The sequence below is a fragment of the Tribolium madens genome, unplaced genomic scaffold, assembly GCF_015345945.1.
Source record: "Tribolium madens isolate multiple individuals breed KSU strain unplaced genomic scaffold, Tmad_KSU_1.1 Scaffold_3;HRSCAF=73;Tcas5.2_LG2, whole genome shotgun sequence".
Lineage (NCBI taxonomy): Eukaryota > Metazoa > Arthropoda > Insecta > Coleoptera > Tenebrionidae > Tribolium > Tribolium madens.
Window position 1 is genome coordinate 2,923,443 of NW_025401006.1, and position 24,110 is coordinate 2,947,552.

Genomic DNA, 24,110 nt, shown 5'->3' on the forward strand with positions numbered 1-24,110 from the left:
TTCTAAAACAGCCTCTATCTTTGAAAATGAATTGTGTGTTTCTTACCATAATTTGATTTTAAAAACATTTATTTGTTCCAAAAATAGCTCAAGTTATACATATTGATAATAATTGCGAAAGTTACATGAACTTTATTTTATTATTATTTTAGCAGCGGGTAGCCAAGAATGAACTTTCCTGGTGGCTGTAATCGATAATTTCAAGAACATGTGCATTGGATTATTTCTAAATATAGGCAATTGCTAGTATGATATGTTCAAGTAATTTTTCATATGCGGATGATAAAATAAATGTGGTTATTGCAATTTTGAAATTGAAATCTAATTAGTGTCCCATTGACCAAATTTTGTTTTTCGCTTCGTTTCAATAATTCAACATGAATTGGTGGTAATACAGTCTGAAAGTAATTAGGACTATCGATTTCAAAGAAATACAAACAAACAAGGTCGTCCTTTCTTTATAAGTTCGTGCCAATTCTGGTCAGAATATAACTTTTACACATTAATTTTCGTGAATTTTGCACCAAACATATAGAAGTGCATTTGGAATGCAGTCAATTTTGGAAATGACTGAACACCTATTACAAGTAATGGATAAACTGATGGTTCGCAATTATGGAGTCGTCGATGGATCTTAACAACTCGCCTTGGGATAACAAACGATTTTCTGTCATACACGTGCACAACAAGGTGCGAAAATTGTTCGTAATCAACTTTAATTAGAGATTACGACGACAGGTAATTGCATATAGCACATATGTTATTTATTTTTTATGTACCACACCTGATCTATAATTTGCTGCAAAAAGGTCGCCAGGAACGTTTGTGGGCGTAATAACTTTCACTGTTTTAAAAAAAATCGCAGTTTTCTGTTTATTTAAGTAATGAAAATTGTTTTGACATGGACGAAGCTTACTGTTAATCTCTTCTGTAAATTAATTAGTCCACATAAAGGCCTCATTTCCCGTTATTTAGGCAGACGCACGTAGCTCAATTATTAGCAGGTAAGCCAACAGTCTAAGTTAATTAATTGGAGGTCTCAAAGCCATCACACGCAATTTGACAACAAGTTTATAAACTGAAGTTGAAGTCGTGGCACCTGTCCTGTTTTGTGTACTTGTCGTTGGATCGCTTTATAGATACTCTTCCTTATTTCGTGTGACGTAAAGGCGTAAAGTGTTTTATCATATCCTTCTTGTTCCACACCTGCAGTATTCACATCCTTGTAATAATTCATATTTACAACATTTTCGCTGTGAAATTCATTGTTGGGACCTAACAACTCATATATAATTCGAAGGTGACGCCATCATAAAATAAACTATCGGTTTTATATTTTAGTTTAAAAGGTCTCCAGCTTAGTACTGCTTGAATTTTGTCCATATTTGCACAGCTTAGCATAGTAGCACAGCAGCTGCACCAAATATACACTGTGTCAATTTTAAAACTTGTAATCTGCAATATCTTGCAACTTAAAAAGTTATTGAGAATCACTCAAAACCGTTTTGGTGGTTCCTAGGGGGAATCAAAATGACATGGTAAGTGACGCACCTTCATCCACCCTTGAATATAATAAAAAAATGAAAATTTAAAGTCTCCGTTTTTGAGTAATTGGAAAAAAGGCTTTACCAAATAGGCTGTTGTATGACATTTTTGAAAAGCGCTTGTTATGAACTTTCCAACGATGTATCACAAGTAGGGTGGTGCCATTCAAAATTTTCAACTTGGGGTGGCTGTGGTTTCAAGGGTGGGTGGAGGTGCGTCACTTACCATGTCATTTTGATTCCCCTCCGAAACAGTTTTGAGTGATTTTCAATAACTTTTTCAGTTCTAAGGGTATTGCCGATTGCAAGTTTTAAAATTGACACCCTGTATATTTCAGTTGCCTATATGTTTTATAAATTAAGTTTTATTTCGCCTGTTTAAAAAAACACTTCTTTAATCAATGAAAAATGTTCCGTTAAAAAAAATTGGCGTATTGTAAACTTTTGTTTACAACCATTTCTCATTGTTTTTATTGGTGTTTTAGCAACACGCACGTTTTATTTCTCTTTTCCTTGTAAACTCGTTTTTGATTTAGTAAATATGTGTACCTAATGATTAATGAGTCCAGTTGATATATTTTTTTTTGGAATATTTTCATGTTGTTGCTGCAAGTTTTAGTCAAATGCTTTGTTCGATCATAAACAAATTTTGCTCTTTTTCTGATGGGATTATCGGGAGTTACAAGTTTATAATATTTATTTAGTACTATTATTGGCATATGTTTAATTTGCATTTTTCTTTGTTTTAAAGGAGAAATAAAAGACAAGAAATTTTTGCTTACTTTTTCTAAAATAAGGTTTTATTTGATGTTATCACAAAATGTTTAATATTATGACAAATGTAAAAAAAATGCCAGGACATGGATTTTCATCCTATTTGAAACCGCTTCATGAAGGCGGAAAGTAGTAAAACTCTTTCAAATTGGTTTCTGTTTTATGACAGTGATTGTGAGAGTTCATCACATAAATTTCGCTTACTGATATTATAACCCTTCAACTTGGATGACGTATCGATTTATTTCGGCCCAGAAAACATAACCGTTATTTTTAGTTTTTACATTGTTTATTACAAAGGGCTCAGTTTAAGTTTAGTCAAAGCAGTTTACGTAACAAATTATTTGACGAAAGCACCTCATGTCAAGGCTTTCTTTAAATAAACACTTTATTATTCATGTTTATTAATGAAGCATGAATAAGTAAAATCAGTGTTATTATCATTCGTAGTAGGTGTATGGCTTTACGTGTGGATTCTATTAATACAAATACCATTGAGAGTAACATGCTTTTCTGCTAAACCCAATTATTCTTCAATGTATATAATCCAGAACTTCTCCAAGTACACAGAAGATTGCCGAAATTTCGATCAGTTCTTGGGATTCCCGTGATCGCTGAAGGTGTACAAGGATACATTTACCGTAAACGGAAAACAAGGAAGGGAGAGAAAGCAAATGCGAACTAATCAAAGGACATTAGACAAATAGTTCGGTCATGCGTGAAATAGTAGCTTTCATCAAATCCCACGTGAAATTGTTGATCAGGATCATCCTCGTAGATTACGCAGGATCGCATCCGCTTATAAGACAAAGAAGAAAATTAGTCGCATGAGGGTATTTGATGGAACACTTTTTATCTCCAGGATCTGATTTTTGCCGTTATTCGGAAATGGATTTTTAATAAACGGAAGCGTCCTAATTCACCGAGTCTTGATGGACTGGCAGCGTCAAGTTTTACCATACAACTTGAATTGATTCAGAATTTCAGAAGTGATTTTTTATTCGTTCGAATTAATGACCGACTCGGTAGCCCCAATTTCTATTAAAATTGCGAATTTGAAAATGCAACAACGCCTTTTTTAAATTTCCACGGCAATTTATAAAACCGCACCCATTTAATTAAAAACCGTGATAAAGTGCAGACTAGGCAATTCACTCGAAAGCTCTACTTAGTCTAAAGAATTATCCGCATTTTCCAGGCCCTTTAAAATATTCTCAACTTTAAACTTCTTTCAACTTTTACGATTGTCCTTATCTTGCAAATGTTGCCAACTACTCGCTACATGGGTAGCACCAAGGTAAAAATAAATATAAATTCTGGAAGGCTGTGATAATTTTTCCACACGGAAGGCTTTAATGAAAATGGAGGATTTTCATTTTTAAACAAAAATGTATCAAATACCATATGGTCCGATTAATGGGGGTTTGTTGATTTTCAAGAAAGTTGCAAGGCGTGATTAGATAATTATCAACTCTGTCATGCTTTCTGGTAATTTTGATTAATACGCCTATAATTGCATTTAAATCGACTAAATAAGCAAAATAACCGTAAAATTTTGAATTGGCATAATAATTGATTATTTCAATAATCGTTTACAAGTCAGTTATACCCACTTAATCCGAATTGCATATCAACAAAGTGTGTTACGAAACAGGAGCAGCATTTGAACAGAAAACAAGAGCAACATTTTCGATATTAAAAAAAATGTTTTTAGCAGTTTTGTTTAATATATGTATATACTATGTGTTTTTTGATGTTCAACAAGATTTACTTAATTTTTATGAGATTTTAAAATGAGTAAAATGGGTAAATAAGCTGTTAATAAAATTACGTTTTTGTATCTTTTTTTGTAAAGTTTATTAAATTTTATCGTTCTTCTTTACTTTTTGGGACTACATTTGATAGTGTTCTTTATGAAATATAAATGCTGCTCCCAATAATTTAGGAGCTGATTTGAGCGTAAACAAATTTGTTTTCGACCAAAAACACAAAATGAAGAAAGTTTTAATGGTTTCATTAATGTTGTATCAAAAGGCTGTTAAATAGGTAAAACACGTTTAAAGATACAGAGATGCATTAACTTTTATTAAAGTGAATAATTTACATGGATGTGGGTTCAATTTTCTAAATTGCTTCTTTCCTGATGTTTTTTCAAAGCGACTAGATAATGTTTCCTGATTCTACCATTTCTTGTTCACCCTCCAAAAAATATGCCATTTCATCACAAAGAAGCATACCGATGCAATTTTACCGTATTCAGATTTTCATAAAACGTTGATTTATTCCAAGTAGAGGTGTACGCGACTTTGCCACATTGTGAAGATTGACGATGTAGGTTGTCATCCACATTCACCAGCACATCCACAAAGCGTTGTTAGGCTCTTTTTAGGACGCGCTCTGCCGAGGACAAGGAGCTTTTTTTGCCCTCACTAACTAATTGCTAGCTAGCCTTATCAACAAATTCTCTTTGCTCGACTTTCGCCAGCTAAACTGCCACTCGTTTTCGCTTAATGCTGCTAAAATTGGAAACTAGGTAGTTTCATGAAAATTATGTACAAAAAATTGATTTACTTGTAGAAATCTTGGAAGATTATTTCAAATTGTGTTTCTGAAAAGTTTTATGCTTGTTATTTTTGTTTCTTAATTTGCTTTTGTTTTGCGATTTTTGTCGTCATTAATCCTTCAAACGTATCTGGTGTCTTAGGTATCTTTTGTTTCCGAACACGATGAAACGAATTAACAAAATGCTTTGAATTTTAGGGATAAATTTTCTTGGTTCATTTATTTCCGCCAAATTAATTTAATTTTTCAAATGCAAAATGGTCCAACTTATTTAATGAGGGAACTTAGAAAACTGAGAAATGCGTCTTCTGTAATATATACAAGACATAAATGGGTTGCCCAACTTCTTTTCAACTTACTGCTGGTGTAATCTTTTGATATTGTCATAATTCCAGGACAAAATAACGAGCAATATGGAAATAGAAATGGTTCTGTTAGACATCAAACTAAAGGTTAAGGATATTAGACAACACTTTACAGCTAGATATTTTGGTCAAAGTTAATTATTTCTATGCAGTTGAGTCTAAATATTGCTTTACCGAAAATATTTTGCCAACTCGTTTAATCTAAGTTTTTAAATGTAGTTTCGATAAAAGCGTATATTTCGATTTCGAGCGTACCGAAAAGCATACTTCCAACAAATAAAAACTCTCCGTAATGCACGTTTGGAGACTCGTCTATTTGCATAGAACGATTGTCATTCCAAGTTGCTAAACTCGATTTTCAGGTCAGGAGAAAACAACTTATGCAGTTTTTCGTGACTGATTAATAACCACAAACTGTTCTTTTACCATTAAATAAATCTGCAGTTTGCCAGAAATCGATAAGTTAGGACTTTGTTCCAAGATCTTCGTCATGCCGGTTGCAGATTCTTGGCAAAGGAATATGATAACCGGAGCTCCAGAAACATTAAAAACGTTCACGGAGAAATATTGCGATTGTTACTGAAATTCGATAAGAGCGATCAAACCGAAATGAAATTTATTTTGCACACAGATGAGCAAACGGGCAGGCAATAATAAATCTAGCAAAAATACGTCAAATCCTACTTACAGAAACGTGCTTGAAATGGTATGAAACAAACCATGTCTAGGGAGAAAATTAAATTTGAACAATCATTCAGATTTGCTCTAAAAAAAGGGCGTAAAGCTGACTCAGCCGACTTTTTCAGTTTGTGTCTATTTCCGTCCATTGCTCCCTAGTTGTAGGATACTTCGGGAATTACGACCTCCAATAACTGGACTTTCCAGCACTATCCAAACAAGTATTTTACGGTCTTATTGTTCGCTAGCAGTTTTGCATTGATGCCAAAATAATAATATTCTGAAATTTCCAGTTCAGCTGTAGTGTCCGGTAATAGTGTCTCTCTGGAATGTTAATTTTTTAATTGGTTATTTTTGTCGAATGAGATGAGTAATGTACAATTCTAATCTAAAATTTCGAAATTACTCGTATTTATTATATAGTTGCTGAGACCAATGACGAATTTTGTATGAAGGTATCGTTCTCATCATTAACTTAGTTTACATTTTTATAGTAATCTCAGACGGTAAATTATAACGATATAAAAATACGGTTCGATTAAGGAAGTAAACTATAATGAGCGAGTCTACTGTGATTACAGATATGTTGGCAATTCGTGTTTCTACTTTAATGTTATTTTATTATTTATCATTATCGCTTAATGGAAGGAACGTGGGAAGTTGCTACTAACAGAAATTCAAATCATTAGTGTAGGAATGCTGAAAAAATGGTGTTACAAAATGTCAAATAAAAATTTGCAGGTGAGAATTGTGATGATTGGAAAAGCCGTTAAAGATAGCAGAAACAAAGCTCGAATTATTCCATGGTTGAAACAACCCTTGTATAGTGGCCTGGTTTATATTATACCCGAAAGACTTGAGGCCGCCGCCTTCCAAGCACGCGAAATAAAACGTAGACAGTGAAAAGCGGCCGATTTCAGGTCCGTACTAAACTCCACCGAAGCGTTTCAAAATGTTCAACCCTCCCCAAATCCGTGTTGAGTCCAACAATACGCACAATTCTTCTCATATGCGAGAACATGTAAATTGTTGGAATTAAAAACATATTTCAACATGGAAATTCTCATCCAATTTTCTTGTAATGGTCCGATCCTGTGAGATGGAAACGGTGGCTCCACCATAATATTCACTTGTGAATAAATCATAGTATCGGCCAAGTCTATCTCGTAGTAGCAAATTACTGGAGCGAAATACTCCTTTGGGTACAGTTGCATGAAGGTTCCTGGAGTGGCACAATTGCCGGGATCATAAATGCCGGTGCGTCTCAGCATGTTATTTAGATTTGTTTTTGTCGCGATAGACGAGAATAAATATGAGGACGTTTGTCGATACGACGTTCTCTTCGGTACTCGCTTTCATGCAAATACAGAAAATTTATTTATTTTGAATAGAATGCTGCAAAAGAACAAATTGTGACTGCATTGTAAACATTTTTTCATTATATTTCTTGAATTCTCATATTCAAATTCAAGTTCACTTTTTCCAAATTGAATTTTATTTCAGTCTTAAGTGTTTCAGTTTTAATACTAGTATAAGTACGAGAGTAATCATCCTCACTAGAGCTAATCTATAACGTCCACTTCAGGTGTTTCATACATGATTTACATCAATGAGTTCGCATTTCCGCATTTTGATGCCATCACTAATAGTAGCAATTTGCTATAATGTATCGACACAACTTGTGCAAGATTTCATATTTTACTTATAGGTTGTATGTCCATGTTGATAAGTTTTTTTGAGGTAAATGTAAAAGAAAGAATCAATTCCTATTCACGAGAGTGGCTTTCTGTACAGACCTGAAACAGATTTGCCAAAATGCGTTTCTTACAACGAATACTAAAGAAATTGAAATAACGGCTTCCTTAATGTAACTATATATCCTAGAAGCGCCTTCACCATACGAAATATTTCTCTTTTAAGCGTCCGAAATATACATTTGTAATTTTTTAAGTAGCGTTCTTACATCTATATTGTTTCATTACAAAGTTATAAAAATTAGCACAACACATGTTTTTGCCTTAATGTTAAATTAAATTTAAAAAGTAAATGATGGAAGTTATGTATAGTTAATATGTACTTTTTCCTGACGTTCTCTCTGTAGAGCAAGTTAAGATTTTTTTGATGAGTATGGAGAAAATAAAACGTTTTCTCTGGTCGTAAAAGGGAGTGTTTTTAAACTTGTGTGTTGAAACAGCTTTGTTTCCAGATTTTTCTCAACTTTCAGTGAGTGTTTTCAAATTTAATAGAAAAGTCGTAAAACACAATAAAATTGGAAATAAGTTTTGTGTAATCGCTTTTTTATGTATTACTTCTCTTTGTACCTGCTTTAAACGTTTTTCCTCTTTTAATTTGGGATCGGTGTCATTTTATGTTCATATCCTTTTACTTCCGTCTCTTTTATTCTGTTATCTTTGTTCAGGCTTGGATTTTAATTGCCCAAATGAACTTTTTAATTATATTCATTCTTCGTGTACTTTAAAAATTCTCGGGGGAAATTTTGGTGTTTCTTCATAAGGGTGGGTAATGTGCTTTAATAAAGTAGTGCCAAAACAAGAATTTTCTTTGTGTGTCAGCCACTTTGCGATGTCAATTCTATAGAATTTCAGAAAAGCTATATTTGTTTTGATAATATCGAGCAGTCACGTCGCACTATTTGTCCATCCTGGTGAATCGTGCGACCTCTCTGAATATCCGGTATCGTTCCACCACGCCCTTCATCGTGACATTTATTGACCGATTTCAATGTGCTGAAAACGAAGTTTTTCTGAACCATCTTTTAAATAGTTTCATTAAACTGGAGCAACAAAAACTTGTTTTTGTACGCTGAAGGAGATTTTTTTTTCCTAGTTGAACAAATTGTAATCTGTCAAGACGAACATGTCATATTTCTCTTTAACGATTTAATTACTCGCTCTGAAAATAGTATTTGAGAGGTTATAAAAAAAAATTGTATCGGGGAGACATCTCTCTATGTCAAATTCTGGAGACATTAATAGATATATGGTTCACATTTTTGTCTTTTTCCTGCAATTTTATTTGTCAAATAAGATATTAAAGAAAATACGGTATCTCCAATAATGGTTAAAGAGAAGATAACGTGTTTCATAAAATTTTATACTGCTCTAAAAATTTTATGGCCCTTCCTAAATTTTTCATATGGCATTAATTCGTTAACATATTACATTGTAAACTGGGCCAAATGCAACACCAACAAAACAATGACCATTTCGACGGTTGATAGTCACGACAGTCGTTTATAATGGGAGACAATCACGCTAAATTGGGAAAAATTTTTCGAACAAAATTTGATTCAGCGTTTTTTCTGAATTTTCTGAAAATGCAGAATGAGGAAAAACTGACATTTACTCTAACTGTAGGCAAAATAAAAATTCAGCTTTTTAAACATTTAAATTTGAAATAAGCCACAACTAAAATGTTTTGATCGTAATTCTTAAACATCACATTTGGCAGTGAGTCAAGGAAATTCGTATCTTTGATCCTCAGTTTACACCTTTATTAGTTTTTGTGCAGAGAAGTGTAATAATAATAAACACCTTTTCAGACACTTTTATGCAATTTTTATTGTCATTAATAACACAGCAGAAGCTTATTTTTGCTAAATGATATTTAACCGAATAATGGGCTTCTAAATGAAGTTTTTAGATTACATATACAGGGTGTTTCACATAATTTTACGAGGCCTGCGCCTGTAATATGCAATCAATAATACAAATTCCGATACGAACTCGATTACAAATTTTGAAAAATTGGATAATCTTCCCTAGTTTGTTCACCCTATCAGTTTATGACTATTAATAAAACATTGATTAGTTTGCCAACTACTGTCATGGGTTTCCAAAAATTAAATAATTAAATGTGTATTTTTTGTATCTAGTGTTTTGTGATTTTTGTATATTTGGGCGCGTACATTAGGCGCAAGTCTCGTAATGTTGTGTGAAACACCCTGTATTTTCTACTAATTAAGTTTGATTTTTTTATTTTCTTTTGCGAACTATATGAATCCTCAAATAGCATGAGGAAATTTTTGTTTATAAAATAACTAACAATTACACAATTGTTAACACTAAATGAAAGGAAAGAGGTATTAAACACGTTAGAAAAACGGTTTGTTTCCTGTTCTTTTCTTTTTGAATCAGATCGGATTTCTTTGAACTACTTTATTGAGCTTTTTCATTTTTAATAAACTACAGTACTCATTGACCATTGTGTGTGCATTTTGAAAGAACAGTTATTGCGTTAAAATAAAGCAGAGCGTGTTTATAATGGATTCGAAGATCTCAGAAAGATAATTTAAGCATCTCATTTGTCTTCCGATGCATATTTTTTCGCAAGGGTCGTATATGATGCACTTCTTCCGGGCGCACTTTAAATATTTCATTTAAACTCGGCGATAACTCTTGAAGCTTTTCGTTGTAATGGCGTAATGACGTAAATAGATGCAACCAACAATATCAACACATGAATTATGAAAATGATGGACTAGAACACAAACGCAGATTAATTTCGTTACATCATTGAAATTCATCGTTAGTCTAGAAGTTCCACCTCCTCTCGTAAATCGGGTAATCGCTTTCCGCCCCAGTTTGTCGAACTTGCAGGATAATCGTTTCGCGTGTATGTGTGTTCTATCAGGATCATAGAAAGTTCTCGGGGCGTTTTGCTCAGGTGAACTGATTAACTCATGACACAAGATGTTGGGGTTTTAATACCGCCAGACATTAACGTAGACACTTACCTCCTTTTGCGTCATAAAAGGACGCATCTTAAATCAGGGACTCTTTACGATAACGCGATTATGCAGAGGCACGTATAGGGTTATTGCCTCTGTAATTGATTCATTAGAAAAGACAAATTTGGTTCTGGTTAAATCACATCTGCGACGGATGATTCTCTTTGCACTAATTAAATTCACTAGGATTAATGTGTGAAGGGTAGCGCCATTAAGTTCATTCCTAAATAGCTTCACATACAAGGAGGATCGGTTTTTTCTCGAGAGAATCCTCAAATTTCACCATGATTACGAACACCGATCCTTTCAGGATGAGCAACCATGGTTGCTATGGCTACACGGTATGTCAACCGCCCATTAGTACGGTTTTGCTCTGTCCTTTCTTGGTTTTTCATTAAAAAGCTTCATGGCTCATTTATACGCGTTTTTACATTTTCTTCCTGGATAATAACGTGTAATTTTCTTCTGTTAAGTTATTAGCTGCTCCAATTAGCTCGACATAAAAAACCGATTATCCTGGACTTTCTTTATTAAAAATGAACGTCACAACATTGACAAAGTTTCGTTTTCTTTTTTCTTAAGGTAGCGCTCTGGAAAAAAGTGCTGTTTTGGTCAAATTTAACTACAGATATCTTAACAAATTATAAAAGATACGACTTTGATTTTCTTTATACATATGTTAATGTTGACATCTTTTACTAATCATTTACCAAATTTTATTAATACAGAGTGTTCGTTTTTCGAGCTCCACCATGGGGATCTCAGTTATTATAAGAGATACGAGGTCGGTTAAATTAGGGCAAAGTTGCGCATTTTTATGCTGAACAATAATCTGACAGAAAATTTAATGTGTCACTTTTGGTTTTTGAATTATTAGAAAAAAACGGAAATTTGTAATTTTCGTTTTTATTTTTTCAAACGAAAACTAAAAGACCTATACATTTTTAACTAGTCCTAGGACTAGGACTAGGCCACGATAGGCACTTTCTTACAAGGAATCTAAATCTGTCATCGTATTTTCCAAGGTGCTTTTGATATCAGAGTTACTACACCTATCTAGGGATTTTCTTATAGATGCCATATTTGATTTCTGTATTTTTGAAAAGTCTTTTTGTTTTTGATTGCAACCATGTATCACACGATATGATCAAATTTTACATACTGATCAAAATTAAGAATAAGCGTTTTTGCGAAGACTGCTTTGGAAAAAATGCCACCAATTTTAATTAACAAACTAAATTTTGAAGGTGAGCATCTTTTATAACTTTTTGTTGATTTGTTTTGCGAAGAATAAATTCTAGTTTATCACGTTGTTCCTATTTCAAAATCTTAGTTTTTAAGAAGGTAAGCGTTACGGAAATGTGACTTCCAGATCCAAAGTCAACTGAACCATCAAAATCTAGTTTGTTAACTAAATTGTTGGTGTTTTTTTCCAAAGCACTCTTCGCAAAAACACTTTTTTTAAAATTTTGATCAGCATATTATGTGATACATCGTTGTAATCAGGAACAAAAATACTTTTAAAAAATACAGAAATCAAATATGGCGTCCATAAGAAAATCCAAAGATGAGTGTTGTAACTTTGATATCAAGAGCGCCTTGGAAAATACGATAACACATTTAGATTTCTAGTAAAAAAAGTGCTTTAAAAATACCCTAGTTAAAAACGTCTAGATCCTTTAGTTTTCGCGTGAAAAAATTAAAACAAAAGTTACAAATTTCCGTTTTTACCAATAATTCAAAAACTATAAATGACACATTAAATTAAACGAACATCTGTATACATAAAAACATACTACTGATATAAAATATCGTAAAGGTTCTTTGTTTCGAACACTTTACCGAGTTGATGAGTTGAGAAAAAGTAACAATTTTGAAACTAAAGCTAATGAAAAATTTAGAACATGCATCAAGTTCAACCTCATTTCAATAAATTACACAAAATTTATTGGCAATCTTCATAATACCTGCTTTTATCTTTTGCAAAATAACTTTTTTCTGTGTAGACAGCTTTTTTTATTAAAGTTTTTGTAGCAAAAAGCTTTGTTTTACTTGCAGTGTGTTTCTTTCAATATTATTAGCACTGAATTCTGTTTTTAGACACTATTGTCAATTGTTTTATTACTTACTGGTAGTGTGAATCAAGAACACGACATGATCTCCGGCTGTTTTGAACATTTGACAGCTTCTGACATTTTGGTACTAAAGTCAAAAATTAAAGTTCTGACAGGGTCACAAAATTTATAAAAGTCAAAATTTCGACTACATCTCAATATGAAAGAATCATAATAATTATAATATAATAAAAAAATATTTTTACAAAATTTCTAAGGACAAAAACAAAAGGCAAATCAAATTTGTGGCTATGCTGCTACCAATTTTTTCACCAAAATTTTGACTTGGTGATTTTCTTTGAAAAAAACACAGACTTTAGGTGCCGATTTTTCTTGGGTTTTTCTCCCATTACAATTTTCCATTTTTAATTATAGTTTATTGGAAAAATGCTCTTTTTTTGCTAATTCTCGTTGAACAGGATGAAAGCCGTGTTTCTGTAATCTGTAATACGGAACATACACGGCATACACGCCTAAAGCACGTAATGATTTTCCAGCTTCCGAATTTGACCGTTCGTAACTGGCAAAGCCCAATCTGGGAATAAAATTCGGGCATTTTGAAATACCTATGTGCGCGTGAATTTTTTGTTCACAAAAAATTAAACGTCTTTTGGAATTAGAATTAGTATTTTGGGTTTCCCTACGACATTGTTTCAGTGCACGAGTTATATAAAGTATGTTTTTCATCAAAGCTAAGGAAGATATTTGTATGCAGAGACTCGCCCCGTTTCCCAAACCTGGGTCACCAAGAACACGAATAAACTAAGTTTAATATCGCTCACCGTTCAGTTTTAACAGAATTTTATGCATTGGGTCTTTTTGATATCGCACCGGATTTTAAAATTACTTGTGACTACACACAGGAAAAAATACAATAATCACAAGGGAGATTTTTATTAATGATTTTATGTTTCAATTACTGGGGGCAGAAGAAATTACAAAAATAAATTAGATTCTACACGGCAGCTCAGTTTATTTAATTTTCTTGTCTTTTTATCGAAGTGTAGTGTCAATTAATTTTAATTAAATCGTTACGAGAGAATTAACTTGTAAATGAAATTGTTTTTTCAATCATAAAAAATTCAAACAATCATTATTATCTGTAGTAATTAAATTCGAGTCTTCACATCTGAAGCACAAAAGCATATCGTATTACTATCTTGGAAGTTTTGTTTTGTGTAGTTTCTGAAAGTTATACATATAGGTATTATACGTATAGGTACCTATGTATAATATCTAAACTAAACACAACAAAATGTATCTAGATTATTTATTTCTTTGGCAACTTTAATATCAGTACTTTGTCTTGAAAAAAGGCAATCCGATAAACTTTCTTAAAATTTAATTTCAAATTTGCGGATTCAAACTACGAGTAGCAACTTATCCATCTGTAATAAGAATAAGTTTAGTTTCCGTTTTAATAAAGTAGAAACGTGTTTAAAATCGTTGCACTGTGATTTAATCTATTCGCAAATTGTGCATTAACTTTCTGTAAATTATTAAATTTTATTTCATTGATTATAAATGAAATCAATATCAAAGCTCTATCTCTAATTGTTTTATTTATATTTGGGTTTAGCAAAATATTTGGCTATCGATTTGTTTTTTGAAATAATAAACTAATTAACAGTTATGTTAGGCTTTTAGGTTTGCGATAACTGCATTTGTTTAATAAATCCTTCCATAATCTTTAGCATTAAGTTATTATTATTGCTGTTTTCATACATTTACGTTTATTAAAACTGTTGTTGTTTTACTTACATAACACTAGTATTTGCTTTGATCATAACTTTCTATCCTGCTGGGATTGTAATGAGGGTTGCGCATAAAAGTATGAAATGTAGTTTGTCCCTCATATAAAGACGCTCTTCAAAGTAAGTGCCGAAGCACTTTAATGAACATTCCTTTTCTTAAAGTGTGCATATTTTTAAACATTGGCTATAAAATAGTCCTTAAAGTCTCTTAATTTATTTAATAACCTTCAAAGTTGCGTTAAAAATTTATAAACTAGTTCTGAATAGATCTGTCTAATCTGGATTGATGTTAGCGAGTTTCTAAGACGATGACAAATAAGTAACATCTTTTTTCACATTCCTCACGTTGGTTTTGGTCGCAGAAATTTTCCAACTTTTCCTAGCAGAGATTAATAATTTACTTGGGACCATCCTTCCAAACGTAATATTTTCTCATCTCTCGGGAATATTTTTCCGAACCTGTTATAACATTTTCTGCAAGTTTAATCAATACTTAAATGTATGGCTGTAGCTCTTGGCGAACAGTTAACCCCTATAAAGAGGACAACGCACGGAAATCCACAATACCCTCTGAGCTAAAGTGGTGCTTTCTTCTTTTATACACACCGAAAGCTCCCTGATGCTTAGAGCTTTTTAAAACTTCTTTCTAGTCCCCACGGTGGAGTTGTTTCTTTCACTTCGATAACGTGTCAGTTTTTATTGCAACGTTACAAATTTATGTTCCAATTACTGTTTTTTAACACTGGCATTGTTTTGCAGGATGAGGCGAAAGCGGCCAGGTCAGGCGAGAAGAAACGGTGGATACATGATCCCTCTAGTAAGTATACCAGTTTGTAATTGAATGGTCGATACCCAAGATTTAAATTTGGAAATTTGGACGCAAAATGTGATTTATTAGTCTATTGCATGCCAAAATAATTGACCAGGGCACCAGGGCTTACCTATTAGCAATTTCCTAGGCAATTTTATGAAGTTGAAGTTTGAAGGTTGCTTTAAGTTTTTATGAACAAGAAATTAAAAATATTAATTTAAAAGAAATATTTTGATGAAATTCCAAATATCGAGGAAAACTTCATAAACTTACTTCAAGTGTTTACGACTTTGTACATTTGGCCACTAGGTGCAACTTTTTAGAAGTAATATTTGTTTTAGTTTTTAAAGTTTAGAAGTTTGGAGCTGGTTGGTTATACTGAATTTCATGAAAGAACTTTTTACATAATGCATTTTAAATAGAATTCTACTTGATTAATTTTTTATTTTGTTTGTTGTAAGGGGGATATTTTTATAAAGTTGATAACTAAATAAATTGTTGTTGAATGTTATAAAACAATAGACTTTATAAAATATTAAAATTCCAATTAGATTGTTTGAATAATTAGATAAATGAGTGTCCGTTATGCTGAACTTAACCGACTTTGCTGTAAATACAACTTTAATTAAATTTCTTACTCTTTCGCTAATTATAATTAGTAGCTCATGTAATTATCACTACGTTACTAAAAAGCTTAACTAATTATCAATTTATTTCTATACTAATTTTAACATCTAACACATTTGCGACTACGCTTAACTACCAAAAAATAATTTCTACATTTTACACTGAAAATTGGTTTTGAGTCAGAAGCCAACAAACTCTAAAAAAATCGTAGAAATGTGACCGGTTTTCCAAACGCTTGGACTGTGGACACGAAGAAAAACACAAAAACTAAATAAAAGTGATTGGCTTCTGGTTCCTTGAGTTACAAAGGAGTCTTATATGGGATGAATAGATCAGTCCGTTGTATTTTCACATTTTCTTCTTACAGTAATCTGACCATATATCTGAATCTCGAGGGATTTTACGTAGAATTTTCTTTGAACGTTGATCTTTTTTGAAAATATTTTTTTGATCGTATAGGTAATTGGTTCAAAAATAAAACGCTCTTTCGGGCAATAATTGGCGTGATGAAGCTTAAATATCTATAGGCAATTGAACGGAAAATGGAAAACTGTGTGAAACAAGTTTAATCTTTAATGTGGAATAAACACCATCAGATGTGACATCAGGGAACAGCCATGCGTACAAATTATTAATTAGACAAACAAAATGCTCTTGCAAAAATATTAAATTTAAAAAATTTTATATGAAGAAGAGAGCCGAGAAATAAAGCTGCGGTAATATTGCAAACATAATTTTATGTTTCACTTTATTTAATTAATTCTTATCTCAGGATCTAGTAATTTAATTCATAAAATATTCCTTTCTTGAAAAGAGAGAAACTGAATATCTTTAACTTTGATGGAATGCATATCAATATCTTGACTTTTAAGAGTGTAGAACTTTTTATAATAAGTTCAAATCTTGTATCTAAGGAAATTAGCTAATCTATTAGCTAAGTCTTTTAAGCATTACAAAACAAATAAGCTTATAAATTCATATGAAAAATATGGCATTAAATAGGATTTAATCTTGAAAAATGAAAGATGAAGGGTACGATGGAGAATGATAAGAAAATAAATGACATGGGAAGGCGCACAATATCAAAATTTGAGTTTGACAGAAACGAAAACATGAAAAAAATTAGGATTTCATAAAAAGGCTATGTGGTAAAAGAAGAGCACTTTTATAGCTTATGAAGGAAGCTGAAAGCGTATTATTAATATCAGAGAAATAAAAAAATGATATGTAATATATGAAAGCAAATGTTGGTTAAAAATAATAGTATTAATTTTAGTATGTGATCTTCAATACGGTCCAAGCTTTCATTATAAAAGTTTCGCCATAAAAGTTGTGTGTCCCGGTTACATCTTTACGTAATGAAGTTCTTTCAAAGTTTTTTTGTTTAAATTTACATTACGCTGACACGAATTCGTAGGAAAAGTTTTTCTTTTAAAGCAAGAGTCATTTTTTTAAGGGTGTTGGCTAGCAATAATTGTCAAAATGATTTAACTTGTCGTTGACACTGGAATAATTTTGCAGAGGAATGAGAGGAAATAATTGCTTTCATCCCACGTCTTCTCTTTGAATAGTAATGTTCCTCGTCACACTTCCCCAGACATTAGAAAATATTCTAGCTGATCCTTAGAAATTAAAATTAATAAAATATAATCACGTTCTTCTCAAACCGTCAAGCTCCAAGTGGAGTACCTGTTTTAGAGCCGAATTCTCGTTTTATTATTTGCGTTGTGTTTGGTGTAAGTTTCAAGAGCTTATTTTCTCGCTCGTCTTGTGAATTTGAGCTCTCTTACCACCGGCTCATCAATTTCAAAGCGATAAGCAGAATTGCTAATTAGTATTCCTAGTTGTATTTCGTTTTAACGTGACGTACAAACGATATTGCCTGTTATGTTTTGGAAATATAGCTACAACGTTATTTGTACAAATTGGTTATGGTTATTGTTGTCTTAATTGCCACTGCTTACATAACAATACACGTTAAATTCACCCCGTATTGATTTCACTAAATTGGCAAACGGGTCATTGCGGTATAAAGGTTTAGTTACTCAAGACATTCGCTATTATGGAATTTGCGACAATGAGTATTAAACAGATTTTGTGGATTTCGGAGCTGAAGCGATTGTTGAGTCTGTCAACAGAACGGTTATTTTACTAAACAGGAAAACAAATACCAACTTTATAAGAACTTCTGTTTGAAATTAAGATTTTACTAGCTTAATAAAGCTTTGTTGGCTCGCAGAAAGCGTCGTTTTATTCTTTCACAAACTTCCGAAACATTATTTTACATATTTGCTTCCCTAGCATGGATCGAAACATTGACCTCTAATTCCATTTGCAAGTTCATTTGCTTGTTACAATTGGAATTCAAATGGAGCTCGCGGATGATAAAGGACAGTCATAAAATTTCAAGTGCAAATTAGTTCAAATTATGTTCCAAATTTATGTTGTTGCATTTTAGGATAAGAATGAAATTTAGCTTCGGATCAGGTGGGTTGAGAAGTTTTATAAAAATATGTATATGGAACCATTCATTCAATCTTGTTTCAATACTCTACCGAATGAAGTGGAAAAAACTTTTTGTTCCAATCTTTCGGAACCATAACATCTAATACCACCCGCAATCTTGATGGATCTTTTCGAAATAAAATTCACCAAGTCCTGTCACTAAATTGAAGTATCTCTTTTTTGCGACTATAAATTTTGCTTATGTCGGGACGAAATGACGAATCTTTCATAAGATAACATTAATATTGTGGCTCTTGGGCGTAATTTATATCGTTTTGCATGAGGAGGTAACTATTACATCGAATTAAAATGATTAATATAAGTACTGTGTGAATGCTGTTTATTCTAGTTTATGTGTACTTTAATGACATGTCACATTAATATGGATTATTCGTTTAGTGGTGTGTTTATTCATCGTTAGATTACTGTTTTCATCTTTAATCAATTTGATACTGTCTTACACGTTTAAAAACTAAACCCATGTTATTCTTTGTTTAATTTACTGAACTCACAAAGTGATAACATCTGATTGAGTCTTGAGCCGCAAATAGACAAAGTAAATTACAGAGATCATTAAAAAGTCGAAGGTTAAACGTATTTTTCGTCACACAAACGCTATTTTTTGCTTTTATTTGTCACGAAAAACGAGGAATGTATTGATCTAATAAATAAAATGTGGGAACGAGAAAGGAAAGTAAACGGTACATTGGAAAGTCTTTTTAATAATTCCAGCTCCCAGTCAATCTTAATTAAATTTTTGTAAATAAAACATAAATAATTTGATTTTATTAAAATAACTTATTCTGAATTTGAGCTTTAGTAACTAGTTAAACCTAATTACCAAAATGTCTTACGAACAACTGCGTCAGTTTTGTTACTTTTGATATTTCAAAATTCGATGTGTTGTAAAAAGGGAGCTGTTGTAAAAAGGGCAGCTCGAGAAAAATGCAAAAATGTTGGTCGCGAACTGCAGGACGGGATTAAAAGTTAAAAATTTAAAGCATTGATTAGTTTCATGGATTATATGTATAGGGTCGCTAAAAAGTATAGATACCTACAGTTAAATATTATTAAAACTATTCATTAAAACTTATTGAAATTTGGTATATGCTTAAAAGTATTTAAATTCTATCGCCTCAGATATTTATCAAACTTTTATCTCTGATCGTTTTGTTATCTCTATTGTTAGCCCTTTGCCGCCTGAATTTTGACCAAAAAATAAGTAAACTGTTTCCGAAATTTCAACGTGCTCTGCTAAACCGTTCTGAAAATATTTAGCTGTATCCATACTTTTTAGCGACCTGTATATGGATTATATTAAACACAATTCAACAATTTTTTCAAAATTAGGTTTATTTGAATTGAGCAATTTTTAGCGTCGGAATTTTGTTCCTGGATTTGCATACTTCGTTTTTTGGAAGCAATTAATTTGTGAAAGACCATTAAATCGAATGGTGAATAAAATAGAAAGCAGTGGATTATGATGAATGAGTCCGTCAAAATAAATGTGCAAAAAGTAGAGATTTTTTTGATTTAAGGATCAACGTACAGTAATGTGTTTCAAAAAGGTAAAATAATTTTATGCACCCTGCTAAGTTTAATTTAAACCCCGACACAAATTATGTTCGTCTTTGATCTATGTGGTTGGAAGGGCGGATGAAAAAGTTCTCTGCTCACTAATTTAAGTATTTTTTCTTATGGACTAGAAGTAAATTATTCACTCTTTCGAGCAATTATTAAGAGTTTTCAAGTTTCTTCGCTTCTCTTTTTCATATTTTTCAATTACGATCGGGTCAGCAGTTTCATAAATTAGTTCGTCCTTTAATAACAACACTCAATTCGAGTTAGTACAGGTAGTGCAAATAATGACGAGAGTAATGAAATTATCCCTCAGTTGATTGATTTAACTTTAATATTAAGAGTTGTCAAAACAAAGCATTAATTTGTCTAATGAAAAAGCTATTAATTAAAATAATAATAAAGCAAACAATGTGTCGGTAATTGTAGTCTCAGATTTCATTAATTTTATCCGACACATCACGCTTGTCATATTTTTGATTATTCAACCGACAAGTTTAAAGGTAATTGTTTTTCGCCCCGCGGTACTTGCCGGGATCAGAACAAAGGAATGTAAAGGGAAATAAGCAAAAAATAGAGAAAAGAGGAATAACGAGGGTTCGTTGGAACTTTGTTGCGGTTCAAACTCCACCGCATCGGACGTATGGGTGAGAGAGAATTCACCTTTCAGGCAAATCGAAATAAGCCCCGTAAACTTTTGTTTGTGTTACTAATCTGGGCATTGATTAGGTGAAAAGCTATATTTTTTCGGAAATTAATAGAGTCCTCCATAAATTGGGGACCGCTGTAATAAATAATCATGATTATTCATGAGAATGTTATTTTTTTCAATGAATTCTGTTGTGGTAATGGGTTTAATGAGTTGGGTTTTGATGGGGTAAAGGTGTGGAATAGATCTGAGGGAATTTGTCAAAGTAAAAGTTTTTGCAGCGAATTCGGCAAGAGTGAATTACATGGAAAACGAGAAAGCGGCCCCTAAAGCTCTTTTAAATACTGTCTGAATTTGCTTTTAATTGGTTGAGGGATCGTTGCAACGACTTGCGAAAGTTTCAACAGAAATAAGGCTTATTAAAATTAAATCATTCAATATTACAAATGAGATTGGAAGAACTAAACTTTTACTTAAAGTCATTTTCTCTATTGATTTTTGGTTAATATGGGGATTTACAGAGGGAAACGGGCGAAGTAGGAACGTCAAGATAACTCCCCTATCTGGAAACAGTAAGACAAAAAATTGCCCGATAACTTCCCGTCATAGTTTCCGATAACTGTTCATCCAATAGGGAATTTATTGAAAAGTTTTCAGAACTCGATTCAACCAATCTAAAATGCTTAATGTATTTTTCAGGTGATCTCTGCAGGCCATTAAATTGCAAAAAGAAGGAAATCTGCTTGTTGGAAGATTCATTTACAGCGGTGTGCGTATCGAGAAAAGAACTGAAAAAGAACGGGTGAGTATGAATCTTGAATGATATCGTCGCCTTTTGTTTGAATTTTTTTCTCATTTATCTCATTGTTCAAAGTTTCATTTGTCATCTTCGTCATTGATCACACTTCTTTGTTTCCGAAAACACAACAAAAGTCTACCTTTGACAAAGACAAAATTTGCTACAAAATTATGTCTCTAACAATAAAATAAGTCATTAATCACACCGTATCACCAAGCTTGATTGTTATCAACAAGAAAACGATAAGCTTTTAGGTGAATAGCCCTTGACCTTTCAGCCTGTTCTCTCAACCAAAAAGGCGTTGAATTAGCCTGACCAGAGTGACCTCCACAGAGTATCAATTATTTTACTTAAAGAAAATTACCCTCAATACAATTTATTACAACTATGATGCCAATCGTGTTACTCAACTATTGATGATCTTCTCCAGCAACTACATTTATCAGTCACTTTATAAAATTTCATTTAATATGAATTTCCATTCTAAATTTAATCCACTAAAAGGCTGGTACGTCCACTAGTCTAATTGAAACCAAACGACAAGGGAAAAATACAGTTCACACAACTGCTTGCTTTTATCACGATTTCTCTAAAATTTAAAGCTCGCTTAAACAATTCTCAACCGAAAGATTTTTAGATTATTGGAATCACAATCTTAAAAGTAACAAATTCGACGTTAGTTATTTGCTGAAAAAAACGTCATTATGTCCAATTTCTGTATGGCTAGTCCACGGCGGTTTAATCGTGTGTGAACTCGTTGCAAACAACCGTTTATCTTTTTTATCGTCCATACAAAATTGCAAGAGTTAAACCAGTAACAAAATTAGAAACATAAGCTTTTCGATTATAAGGTCGTGCACACGATGGCTATAAATTTATAATATCCCAGATTTTGAAATTATTTTGCTGACGTTAAAATAATGAAATTGTCGAAAATTTAAAACACTTTTGCGATCAGCGTTGTGGAATAATTGGTAATCCAAACAAAACCTGGAATTTACAAAGTTAGTTAAAAAACCTCCAAAGGGAGAATTTTAAAACGTGTAACTGTTTTAACGCCACGAAACTGAATTTATTGGAACCACAATAAAAACCGAAAAATCAATTTGTATCCCCTGACAATTTACTGTTACACACTGTTTACACGAACAGGAGGACAAACATTCCATCGTTGATGAGTTGCCGCCATCATGCCTTCGAGAATATCTCTATCAAGATTCTAAGTATTTCGAAACTTGGGGGTGTGTATACTGCGAAGTTTCTTGTAGTTAAAAGTTTCTCGAAGACAAAAAGTTTCCGAATGGGTCTCTTGCATATCATTACGACTCGGAAAAATTAATAAACTCGTTATATCTTTTGTTTTAGTGATATAGTCGTTCCTAAATCGACCGTAAAAACTGAAGAATCGAAAAATGAAGACGATGACGATGATGACGTTTTTTACGACACTGAGGACGACCCCGATGACGCGGATGAGGATTTAAACGACTCAGTAGTGTGAGTTGTCAAGCCGTTTTAAGATTTTTCTTACTAACTGTCAGTAATTCCAGATGTAAGCCATGTCCAGTGGTCAAACCAACGTTCTTATGTGGTTCTGATAATAGAACATACAGTTCCTTGTGTAGATTAGATTACCATAATTGTATCCACCATACATCGATCAGAGTAACGTGTAAAGGATTTTGTCCTTGCAAAGGTAAAAATAAAAGTAATTATTCCACTTTTCAAAGATTGTCTCTTTTAGAAAATGAGGCACATCTTCGGAAAAAGCAGCGACAATCGGAACGATTGAATTCGTTCATGAATAAGTATAAAGCTACTTTGGATAAAAGTGGAACTGTTGGTGGATCCATTAATGGTGCAAAGCCTGCGCAACCGTCTTCTAAATCCGATGTATATACATTCACCCCCCAAGACTTTAAATACGAAAATAAACATTACAAGTACATTAAATATACAAAGTACAACAAGGTAAGCGGTTGGTGTTTTATGTTAAATATTCAGCATCCTCCATATTTAAGCAGGACAATAACAATCTTTTATACGCGGAGGACAAAGACCGTCTACGTGGCTATAATGAAGTTACTGACAACAAACTTTACAGTAACTCAATCGGGGTACTTGACCCTGCCATTTCTCCTTCAAAACAATGTTCTTCAGCTGCACTCCAAGCAATGGGTAATCGTTTGCTCGACTGGTTTTCTGTTGTTATGGCAGATTCATCAAAACGACGAAGGCCGCGGAACAAGTCAAAGGGTAAGGCAAACACTACAAACAACCCTGTTTTGAATCAATCATTTCAGCTCATTTTCCATCCGCTTGCAAGGGTGAAGTGAGGTGGATGTTCCAACACCTCGACTCCAACTCCGACTCCAAACTCTCCTTGCAAGAACTCTACGACTTAGAACACGACCAAAGTGAAGTGTGTTTGAAACCCTTCTTGCAGCAATGTGACATCGATCGGGACGTCACAGTTACACCATTAGAATGGTGTCGCTGTTTTCAAAGAACTGAAAGGCCTTGTGCCGCCGTCAAGCGTAAAATAACGCCAGAACTGTTAGGTACTTTTATATCGATTGAAGAGTTCAGAGATAATTTTT

General features: G+C 32.8%; 1 protein-coding gene across 2 annotated transcripts in view; it reads left to right on the forward strand.

Annotated features, from left to right (window-relative positions):
• The window catches only part of LOC123008054 (proteoglycan Cow), a 37,006-nt gene that overhangs the window by 11,650 nt on the left and 1,246 nt on the right, over nucleotides 1-24,110 (forward strand). The window contains exons 2-8 of one of the 2 annotated variants that reach the window (XM_044403634.1): nucleotides 15,301-15,358; nucleotides 21,411-21,513; nucleotides 22,876-23,007; nucleotides 23,061-23,206; nucleotides 23,255-23,481; nucleotides 23,532-23,766; nucleotides 23,814-24,071. In XM_044403634.1, coding sequence (XP_044259569.1) covers nucleotides 15,301-15,358; nucleotides 21,411-21,513; nucleotides 22,876-23,007; nucleotides 23,061-23,206; nucleotides 23,255-23,481; nucleotides 23,532-23,766; nucleotides 23,814-24,071 — 1,159 coding nt within the window. The remainder of the gene's footprint in view (nucleotides 1-15,300; nucleotides 15,359-21,410; nucleotides 21,514-22,875; nucleotides 23,008-23,060; nucleotides 23,207-23,254; nucleotides 23,482-23,531; nucleotides 23,767-23,813; nucleotides 24,072-24,110) is intronic. The other variant, XM_044403636.1, reaches the window with a different exon arrangement.